The sequence below is a fragment of the Meles meles genome, chromosome 5 (assembly GCF_922984935.1).
Source record: "Meles meles chromosome 5, mMelMel3.1 paternal haplotype, whole genome shotgun sequence".
NCBI lineage: Eukaryota > Metazoa > Chordata > Mammalia > Carnivora > Mustelidae > Meles > Meles meles.
The window spans coordinates 73336912-73348994 of NC_060070.1; the positions used below are offsets into that span (position 1 = coordinate 73336912).

Here is a 12083-nt window from a genome sequence, read left to right on the forward strand (position 1 = left end):
AACTATTAATATAGATTAGTCAAAATAAACATTGCATTATATATATTTAACTATTAAGTATATGGATTTAGTAAGTAAATCTTAAATCAAATTTCAGAACAATAACTTTTAAAATATAGAGATGTTATTTATCTGAAAACCTCAATGCAAAAAATTTTTCTTTTTTTTTTTTTTTTTCCCCATACCATACTGGCTATTCCATTTTATTTATTTTTTTCAGCGTAACAGTATTCATTCTTTTTGCACAATACCCAGTGCTCCATGCAAAACGTGCCCTCCCCATTACCCACCACCTGTTCCCCCAACCTCCCACCCCTGACCCTTCAAAACCCTCAGGTTGTTTTTCAGAGTCCATAGTCTCTTATGGTTCGCCTCCCCTTCCAAATTTTTTTTTTTTTAATAAACATATAATGTATTTTTATCCCCAGGGGTACAGGTCTGTGAATCGCCAGGTTTACACACTTCACAGCACTCACGATAGCACTTACCCTCCCCAATGTCCATAGCCCCCTCCCCCTCTCCCAATCCCACCTCCCCCCAGCAACCCCCAGTTTGTTTTGTGAGATTAAGAGTCATTTATGGTTTGTCTCCCTCCCAATCCCATCTTGTTTCATTTATTCTTCTCCTATCCCCCTACCCCCCCATGTTGCTTCTCCATGTCCTCATATCAGGGAGATCATATGATAGTTGTCTTTCTCCGATTGACTTATTTCACTAAGCATGATACGCTCTAGTTCCATCCACGTCGTCGCAAATGGCATGATTTCATTTCTTTTGATGGCTGCATAGTATTCCATTGTGTATATATACCACATCTTCTTTATCCATTCATCTGTTGATGGACATCTAGGTTCTTTCCATAGTTTGGCTATTGTAGACATTGCTGCTATAAACATTCGGGTACACGTGCCCCTTCGGATCACTATGTTTGTATCTTTAGGGTAAATACCTTGGCATCAGGGAAATACAAATCAAATTTTTCTTTTTTTATCTTTAAAAATGAAGAATAAATGAAATAAGATGGGATTGGGAGGGAGACAAACCATAAATGACTCTTAATCTCACAAAACAAACTGGGGGTTGCTGGGGGGAGGTGGGATTGGGAGAGGGGGAGCGGGCTATGGACATTGGGGAGGGGAGGCGAACCATAAGAGACTATGGACTCTGAAAAACAACCTGAGGGTTTTGAAGGGTCAGGGGTGGGAGGTTGGGGGAACAGGTGGTGGGTGATGGGGAGGGCACGTTTTGCATGGAGCACTGGGTGTTGTGCAAAAAGAATGAATACTGTTACGCTGAAAAAATAAATAAAAAGGGAAAAAAAAAAAAAGAGGTAACATAACTAAAAAAAAAAAAAAAAAAATGAAATGGACTTTTGCGGCTCTTGGGAGGCTCAGTCAGTTGAACGTCCAAATCTTGATTTCAGGTCAGGTCATGATCTCATCAGTCTTGTGTTGGCTCCATGCTCAGTGGGGAGTCTGCTTCACTCACATTCCCTCTGCCCCTCCTTCTGCTCAGGAGCTCTTTCTCTCAAATAAATAAATAAAACTTAAAAAAAATGAAATGGACTTCTACCCAAATATTTGGCACTTGAGTGATTTGAATTTTTAACATATAGTGTAGCATAATTATTTTTATAAGTATTAAAACACCATAATCTAGGCTCCAATTCACTTAATTACTTGTAATAAAAATATGAAGTCTCCAGGTTTGATCATGGCAGTGTCTTGTATGGTCTAATCTACTCTCAGATAATAATTATTAATTCTGGATAAAATATGAAAGTAAAATATTTAAGGGCCTGGAATATTAATCAAAAGCAGGTAGAACCTAGGCAAATTTGAGTTTGAAAAAAAAAATAAACTAGTTGAGATCTATGGTCAGATATGGGGAGCACCAGAATCTGCATATCAACACCCTTCAAATGCTTAACTGATCCCTTAATCTTACATCTGTTCAGTAGACTCCAAGGAATCCATCAAAAAGAAACAGCTGGAAAGCTCAGTGATGGAGTAGAGTTTTCCAGTCTGTATACCATAAAGTAAACAGAGATTGGAGTTGTCTACCAAGTTAGCCAAGATTACACAACCACCTTGAGTTTACTGTTAATCTGTCCTAACACGGCGTAAAGCAAGCCTCTAAATAATCTAGCTTAAAGCCACTAGGACAAATAAAGGAACTTAGGTATGGGATATAACATCAATATTTGAAAATCTTGATAATAATAACATTAAACAATTTTAAAATTATTTTTTATAATAAATATACTGAGAACTAACAAAAGACATGCAAGATCTCTGTACTAAAAACACTGCTATGAATATTTAAAGGACGTATAAATAATTGGAGAGACATACTATGTTCATTGATTACAAGACTCAATATTAGTATTAGTTCTCTCCATACTTGAATTTAGATTCTATACAAGAGTCTCAACTAATATTTCTGTCATTGATTTGTACAGCAATAAAAAGAGAAATTGTGATCCAAAACAATCTTCAAAAGGAAGACTAAAGTTAGTGTATTTATGTTTCTGAATTCAAGACTTATTCAAGGTAAACCAGTCAAGATACCATGCTATTAATGCAAGGATGGACAAACAAATCCATGGGACAGATCTAGGGCTCCAGAAACTGACCCATGTGATCAAACCACATGATTTGCAACAAATGCCTCAAAACAATTTATTTATTTCTCAAGATTTTACTTATTTATTTGAGAGAGCAAGCAAGCACAGGTGCCCTGCCTCAAAGCAATTTAAAGGAGAAAAAGAATATAAAATCTTTTAAAATAAACAAACAAATAAATAAAAATAAAATCTTAAATAAATAAATGACTAAGTAAATAAAATCTTGAAAAAAAAGGCAGGGGGATGCCTTGGTGGCTCAGTGGGTTAAGTGTCTGCCTTTAACTCAGGTCATGATCCCAGGACCCTGGAATAGAGTCCTGCATTGTTCTCTTAGCCCAATGGGAGCCTGCTTCTTCCCCTGCTTGTTCTCTCTGTCTCAGAAAGAAAGAAAGAAGAAAAAAAGAGAAAGAAAGAAATGGAGAGAGAGAGAGAAGAAGAGAGAGAGAGGGAAGGAAGGAAGAGAGGGAGGAAAAGAAAGAGAGAAAAAGGAAGAAAGAGGAAAACAAAGAACTTAAAAAAAATGGTCTGGAACAACATTAACCATGTAGATCTCAATCACTGTTTTATACCACATCCAAAGATTTACTTGAGATGGGGCATAGATCTGAAAGCTAAAATTATAATGTTTCTGGAATTAAAAAAAAAATACTTTGGCTTGAAGGGAAAGTTCACAAGACAAGATATAGGAATAGACAATAAGCACTTAACAGGAAATTACACGCAAAATGGGATCAGCTGTAAGGTTATAATAGAAGATCTGTGGTAGCACCAAGCATTGATGGGAATGACTTATGATTTCCAAATACCCACTCACCACACGTGCGGTACCCACTAGAATAGCTAATAAAAAAGACAGTCCAATACCAAATATTAGAAATTATATGGAAGAACTGGAACTCACACATTTTTGGTAAATAGGTAAAATACTCTTTCTAATTTGGCAAAATGTTGGCAGTTTCTTATAAAGTCATATAAAGATATATTAATATCCTATAAAACAAGTATTCTATCCCTAGATACTTATGCAAGCAAGGTAAATAAAACTTGACCACAAACACGCTTACATAAAATATGTCTTTCTGTGGTCATATTGTATTTAATATAAGCAGTGTTTTATAGGAGCTAGCCAGAAACTGAAAATGACACAAATACCTACCAACAAAATGGATTAAAAATTGCAGTACGTTCACGCAAATGAATAATATACTCAGTACTATTTTTTTTTTTTAAAGAACTACAGATGCACCCACTATGGATAACTCTTTAAATGTTATACTGAGTGAAAGAAGGAAAACAAAATTGTATTCATTTTATGATTTCATTTTCATGAAATTCACTAAGACGCAAAACTAATTTAATGTTCTAAAAATCAGTTTGCCAAGGGGTGAGGATTGATAGGAATGGGGCACAATGGAACTTTCTAGAGAGATGGAAATGTTTTATACCACATCCTCAAAGATTTATCCAGTTTTTATTCTGAAACATTCCTAGTCACCTCTCAGATTTGCAGTCAAACTGTTTAGAAAAGCTTTCAAAATTATTTTTCTATATGAGACGTCTCTGTTTGAAAAGGCCAAAAATAACACTTTGTGAAAGAAAAAGAATACTTTACCCCTTTGGGTCTGAAGAAACCATCAATGCATGTCTCACAGTTTATACCAGCAGTGTTTTGAGTGCAGTTAATACACACACCCCCTCCGATGTACTTTCCATGTATATTTAAACTCAGATTTCTTCTGGCAACATTTTCATCATAGTAGCATTCTTCAGCTTTCCCATGACAATTGCATGCTGCATTAAGGAAAAATAAATTCATAAACATTAATTTCAGGTTTCAAATTTACTTAAAAATCATTTTCTGTTATATAATATTTTTTATATTCTATGAGAAATTATGTTGCATTAGTGTATATATATATATACAAGCATTAGTGTGTGTGTGTGTGTGTGTGTGTGTGTGTGTGTGTATACACACATTACAAAAGTATCCAGAAAGTATTTGGGTTTATTGAATGTAATAATAAATTCATACTTTTTAATAGAACTTGAAATAATTAAAACCTATAAATTAAGCTGAATCATATGAAATTGCCAATATTTGACTGATTTTATCTTATAAAACTGAAATTCCTCATGGTTCAATCCATAATTTCCTATTATGACAAATAAGAAATTATTGAACTATGGCACTGAATGATTAAAATCCAGGTAATCTGCAATGGGTATTATTACATGTGAATCTCAGTGTTAGATCCTATAGGTAAAAAAGGACACTTATGACACATTTGCTTTTTTGCACTTCTGATAACTAAAACTTGGGATTTTTTTTTTTTATATTCTACATTCTGTTGTGTTTTATATCTATTGCCATAGATTTTAATTCTCAAAATAGCTTTATCAGTTAGGGGCTCATATTAACCTCTTTTCATCTGCCAGGGATGGAGACAGAAGTGAAGTGAAGTAATTATAGAAGGTAACCAAATCAGTCTTGCCAACCTCACTCTGAATTTAGGCTCCTGAGTCTACAGGGCTAACACTGGCAAATTCCTTCAAGTTCTATCTGATAAGAGAGATGAACTCTATCATAAGTGCCAAGGAACCAGGGCAAAATGAGAGTCGGTTTGCTTAAGTGCCTGAGATCACATGGTGTTGCACCAGTCATGGCTATCGAGTACTTAGTCATGTGATATAGGGAACTTCTTAATTTCACTAAGGCTCTGTTTCCGGAAACATGGAGAGGTCAACAGTAATTACCAGATTGGAATATTTAAAAGCATTAAGTGAGAAAATGCCTGTAGAATCATTAGATAATGCCTTGTAAATAAGTTCTTAATTGATTTTTCCAACACCCTTCCCCCTTGATCCTCCTTGTCTTCCAATCCCCTTCTCTTCTTCCTCCTTCTCTGTTTCATGTCATATTATAGGAGATCAGAGATGTGAAAAAATTATTCCCCCAGAAAGAATTGGGTAAGGCTTTAAAATAAATGGGTAAAATTCATTTTAGGATGGGTACTAAGGAAAAAGATATATTATGCAGAATCTCCTTCCACAGATGTTGAGTTTCTCAGGTGTTTTTACATGATTTCCACATTTGTGTGTGGAGGGGTGCATGTGTGTATACGGATTTATGTGTGGGGCACACAGCTCAGTCTCCCCCACCCCACAAAGGGAAAGATTTATAAACTGTTCTGAACTATTCCCAAATTTTACTAACAGTAAAAAGTATAGCTCTTTCTCTCTTAGCATGTTTCCTTTATGGCTACACAGGGTATTTCTTGAGTGGGGTGTTTAAGATCCTTTTAATGGGTAATTATTCTGTTTCCAGATTTCTCTTTTATAAGTAACACTGAGTAAGCAATAGGAGCCCAAGGAGGTGGGGGATGATTGGGGGTTCTAATGTCATACCAATTCCCATTTACCAGATGAGTGACTCTGAGAAGACAATTTAAATCCTGGTGTCATTTTTTTTTTAAGATTTATTTATTTATTTGACAGAGAGAAAGAGAGCACAAGCAGGGGGAGTGGCAGGCAAAGGGAGAGGGAGAAGTAGGCTCCCCCCTGAGTAGAGAGTCCAACGTGCAGAGAGCCCAACATGTGGCTCAATCCCAGACTCTGGGGTCATGACTTGAGCCAAAGGCAGACGCTTAACCCACTCAGTCACCCAGATGCCCCACTTGGTGACATGTTTATGCTTCCTTTTTACGGATGTTGTGAGAGTGCAAAACACCCAGTAGAATGGCTGGGACACAGGAAATAGTCCTGCTGCTATACAACCACATCTCTAGGCTAAATTCCTACAAGTGTAAGTTCAAGTGGAATTTCAACTTCAATTAACTTGAAAAATTTCCCTCCAAAAATGTGATGTCAGATTACTTTCCCTCTAACAGATATGATAAAAATTCAACCGTAGCCTCACCAACACTATGTATTATCAACCTTCTTTATTTGTTCCTGGACATAGTAAGTATTCAGGCATTTGTTAAGTGAATGAATGATAAGCTTTGCCAAATTAAAGAGTGTTTTCATTGTTTTAATTGGTACTTCTTTCATTATGAGTAAGTGTGAGAATCTCTTTAGATGGTTTTAAGTCTTTTCTATTCCTGTTTTAATCTTTGCTCATTTTTAACCTGTTTATTGAATTCTCTCTCTCTTTTTTTAATTCTTTCTTATTGCTATAGAAGACATCTTAATATTGTAAGAATACTATCTCCTTATCTTGTTTGTAGCAAATACCTTCCCTGGTCTATTGACTTTGGTTTAGAATATAGGATTCTTGCTATACTGATGGAAAGTTTTCAAACTTTATTCTAGGGAACCTATAGTCATAAATATAAAATTCTAGGCATTATAAGTGGTTTTATACCTTTAGGACAATACACAAGAATTCTTATAAATCCTGTTGTAAAAATATATTGCAAGAAACAGACAAGATTTCTGCTTCCAGTGTAAGTAAAGGGAAATATAGAGGAATGAAAATTGATTCACACATTATTTAGATTTAATATTTATAACCATGAGCTAAGTAGGTAAAACATGGATGCTTGGGGAGCCCTGCTTTTCACATTCCATGCCAGGACCCTCAGCCTACAGCTCCCATGGCTCTTTTAAAGGCACTGCACCTGCAAAGCTTCCTATGTATAGCCTCAGAGAACACAGATAGTTCCCAGTCACAAAGAGCAATTTTTCACTCTGCCATCAGCAGTTTGCTATTTCACAGAATAACTAAGAGACGTGATAGAAACGGTCTTTAGTATAGGCTTAGCAAGGGAAGAAGTATTCTTTGCTTTTTAGAGATATATCCCGCCTTAAGTAAGCCAGATTGATGAAAATCCAAATTAAACTCAAATGAATTAGTAGGTAATTATTCATTTCATAGAAGGATTTTTCATGTTACAGAAGGGGTTTTCTATATCTTAAGGTGATTGGAACACAATTCAACTTGGAAAAGAAAATTTTCATACAAGCTTTTAGGAATGCATACATTGCCAAAAGCATGATATTTATGCAAGGTTCCATGGTTTGGATTCTTGTGTCTAATTTGTGGACAAAAAAGAAAAAACTTTTTTTTTTTTAAATTTGGAAATACCGCCTCCCATCTGTTCCATAAGAAAAGATGATCGTTTCACAATTCCACTATTTAAAAAATATATATATAGTAACAAGTGGCGATGTGCTTTTGTATTGCTTTATCCATCCCTGTTCCTCACAAATTTAAGCTAAACCTTTTGTTTCCTTGTGTAAACACACATATACAAGTGGAGTGAGCTAAAGGATTCTGCAGATCACTTTACAAAATTAGAACTGTGTGGGATAATGTCAGGGGCAACAGGAAGAACCCCTGCCCTCAAATGCTCCTCCCACTTGTGATTGCTGATATTCCACCAGAAGAAGAGAAGTATAATTAAATTTACAGAAGTCTGAGAACATGAGTGGCATTTCACTCTTAGGAATGAATGTCTGCTTTCACTGGGAGCAGCTGTGGAGAACCTGAGGGATGGTCAGGAATGGGGTAGGGGATATGCAAAGAAAATAAAAGTTGGGACTCTGGATGCCCCTTTTACCACAGTGGGGGGTGGTGGCCCATTTCTACAGATATAACTCAGTAACCATGGGTGATTTCTAACAAAACATCTTCACAACCAGGCAGACACAAATCAAAAGGCAAAAAAAAAAAAAAAAAGGGAGCACTTGGGTGGCTCAGTCGGTTAAGCGCCATCCTTGGTTTTGGCTTAGGTCATGATCTCAAGGTTGTGAGATGGAGCCTTGAATGAGGCTCAGTGCCCAACATGAAGTTTCCTTGTGATTCTCTCTCTCCCTCTGCTCCTCCCCCTCTCTAAAATAAGTAAGTAAATCTTTTCTAAAAAAGGGCAAAAAAGGTGACTACAGAAAATGGAGGGACTCAAGACATTGATAGTATGTTAGTATATGCAGAATCATAAAAATTCAAAAGAAAATATTTTGTGGTTGGGGGGATTTTATGATGAACGTTTGCTATAATTCAATAGTTTTAAGGACCTACCATGTCTGATACATGATACATGATAAATTCTTTTTAATAAATACACAAAGTTGGTATTAGGTTAAAACGTCTACCAAGCCTGTTTTGGGGGCTATGTATACTTATGAAAGTAAAAAAAAAAAAAAAAAAATGTAGCTAGGACTCAATAAATATTAATATTTGAATTCAATTGAATTGGGCATTGTGGTTATTTTGGATTTATAGCTCAGTACAAGTCTTTCATTTAGGTCTTGTCTTGGCCTGAGCAGATCTCCATCACAGGTGTCTCTAGCATCCCTATCACCACGTTGGGCCAGATGACAATTTTAGGCTAGAAAGTCATCTGCCACATACTTCTTGAGTATTTCCCTTCTGAAAAAACTGGACATACACAATTGTCTTCTAAAGTGCTAACATTCAAGTATGAATGAGTATTTGTTGACACGTGTTTTCACAGCCAATTGTTTTACTATTTTTCATCACTGGCTTTTTTTCTTGGTTGTCACCATCCCATAATCAGTACAGGCTAGTTTATGCTAATGATTATCATTGGTGTCATTTCTAATATTAGTATCTTATATTATTATTAATGAGAAACCATACATTTAAAATATTTATTATCACTATTAAAATATTTATTTGCTATAAATTTGATTGATTTTTTTGCCTTCTCTGTTACCTTTTACTCTCATTTTCTTCCCAGCTAATGTGCCCAAACACCACCCTTTAATAAGTATAACTAATGAATCAGAGTGTTTTTGTTTTGTCTTTCAGGTAACAATATAGCTCTAACTGGAAAGGTGTAATCTCTCCCCTCTGTTTTTTTCTCCATTAGATGATTGATATACTAGAGCTGTTTACAAGGGAACTAGCTACAACGGGAGAAAGAAGCAGAATCTGGAGCTCTACTGGTTTCAGAACCACTTTACAATCATATAAATATATTAGAAAATTAGTCTCTATATAGTGTATGTAGGTTTTGTGGTTTATTTGCATTTCTAGTGGAGTGTGTGTATGTGTGTACATAGTTGACCCTTAAACAACATGGGTTTTTAAATGGTGTGCATCTACTTATACATAGACTTTTCTCAACAAATATAGTGGAAAAATTCTTGGAGATTTTTTACAATTTAAAAAACTTACAAATGATCCATATAGCCTAGGAATACAAAAAATATGAAAGAGTTAGATATTATGGTAAGAATACAGTATATTATACATTATATTATATATAAAATACATGTTAATTGACTGTTATTGGTAAGGCTTTTGATCAATAGCAGACTATTAGTAATTAAGTTTCTGTAGAATAAGAAGTTATACACAGATTTCTGACTGTGTGTTGGGGTTGTCATCCCTAACCTCCATATTATTTACGGTCAACTGTGTGTGACTGTGCGCGCGCGCGCGCGTGTGTGTGTGTGTGTGTGTGTGTGTGTGTGCATGTTTATATAATGCTATAAGCCTAAGATTTACTCTGATGACAGTAAGTGTACTTTTGTAAAAAGTATGCTTTTATTATGCTTTTGTCTATTTCTCGTAATTCCCACACAGTGGTAAAATTTAGGTGTTTAGTAACATTTATCAAATTAAACAAAACAAAACTGAGTAAAATAGTAGGGTAAAAGAGCCTACCAGCTATTGCCTTAGATAAAATACATAAACTGGAAATATGCACTTACCTAAAATCACCACATTTATATTACCTGTGTCCCAGAAAAGGAGGAACAATAGATGTTGTTGAATTCTAGGGATCATACCTTCACATTCTGTTTTAGTCAGAAAAGTCCCAGCTCGCCAAGGTTTCTGATGGAATCCTGGACAGCACTGATCACAGCTATCTCCACATGTATTATGCTCACACTCGCAGCGGGATTTCTAGTCAAAAATTGGGGGAAGCATAATTTTAGTATTTTTGGAGCCATTAATGAAGGGCTTTCCCTAGAAGGTAGAAGGAAGAGAGGAGAGAACTTTTCTGAGAACAGGTGCCAAAATGTGAAACTCCTATCCATCTGGAAAGGAAGAAGTACCAGCCTAAGGAGTAGATATATTCGGTCAACACCAGCCTGAGGAGGTCCAGACTAGTTCTGGAGTCACTGGACTCAGGTCTGGAAGACAGCACAGGCCCAACTGAGGACTGTCTTGAAGACTGAACTCCCTTCTCTGATTCCTGAGATCTATAGTGTTTCTGGTTTGGATGTGTCCACTTTAAGGCAAAGTACTAGTAGCATTTAGGGGTGTGGGAAGAAGAGAAGATTCCTAGGCACTAAAGGTCATAGGTCTAATAGAAATCTAACGTCCCAGGACTGAATCTCCTGCCTGTGTGTGCTCCGAGTAGAGTCCAATGCATCGTGTGGAACGGGGCCTGCAAGGCTGCCTTGTGGGCTCTCACAGCTTGAGGAACACATGAGAGATAACACCCACGTCTTGCAGAAAGCATCATAACCTGCCCCCAAAGAATAGGCTAGGGCATTTGAACCTCCCCTAGGAAGTAACATTATGATGCATTAGTCAGAAAGCCAGCTTTGAGAGAAATACCATTTGTATCCTGGTTTTAAAGGAAAAAAAAAAATCCATACATAAGTAACTACGCTCACTGATCTTACTACTCAGTATGTTTCTTCCCTATTATATACAATAGATGATTTTGTATTTTACCAGTTTATGACTGAGAAAAACAGATATCCATTCATCTTCTTTTTAGGTGGTGCTTATGTAATATGAGAGCATTAATGAAAAATTCAAGCCAAAAGCATTCAAGCATTTTCCGACCCGGTGGTTTCATCACTCTCTTGAAGATGCTCTTCAATTCCGCGCCCTGTCGCCCAGGCCCTACTGCAGCCTCCCGCTCCACGGCCATTCCGATTTACTTCCATGCGCAGTCTTCATTTGTTTGCATTAGTTTCTTTGATGAAAACTTTTTAAAAAGAAATGGTCAGGTTGACTGATGGCAGGCATTCTCTAAAGCTAAATCAGGCAGCAGGCTGTCATTGCTAGAGAGGTTTCAAAATAGACCAGTTTGGGAGACTTTTGGGGGGGAAAAAAAACACAACAACAAAAAAAAATCCCAACTAATCCGTTTTCTGATACTGTGGTGGCTGACTTCAAAGTCTATCATCCTAACTGCTGGCTCTATTTCACCCTGGCATGGCTTTCTGTTACACCGTCTAAGTGAGGATCTGACACCCATTCACAGCATCCCTGTCAGCAAAGCGGCTCATGAAGCATTTGACAGTTGAGAGTTTCATCTTGCTAAGTATCCTATAAATATACATACATTTGTCACCGGATCAAGCGGACAAGCCCTGGCATGACCATAGCAGATGCACATCCCTCCGACCGAAATATCCTTGACCGAGTAGTAATACTGCAAAAAGCAAACCAGAGAGAAATCCTGTTAAGATGACTGCAAGGTGTAAGTAACAAAAGGGAACATTTGCTTAAAAACATTACTTTCTG

The 12083-nt window shown here is 36.5% G+C and overlaps 1 protein-coding gene across 2 annotated transcripts in view; it reads right to left on the reverse strand.

The window, feature by feature from the left end:
- The window catches only part of LAMA2 (laminin subunit alpha 2), a 661080-nt gene that overhangs the window by 387489 nt on the left and 261508 nt on the right, over positions 1-12083 (reverse strand). For both annotated transcript variants that reach the window (XM_046006188.1, XM_046006187.1), the window contains exons 6-8: positions 11902-11991; positions 10385-10502; positions 4239-4417 (exon numbers count right to left, since the gene is read on the reverse strand). In XM_046006188.1, coding sequence (XP_045862144.1) covers positions 4239-4417; positions 10385-10502; positions 11902-11991 — 387 coding nt within the window. The remainder of the gene's footprint in view (positions 1-4238; positions 4418-10384; positions 10503-11901; positions 11992-12083) is intronic.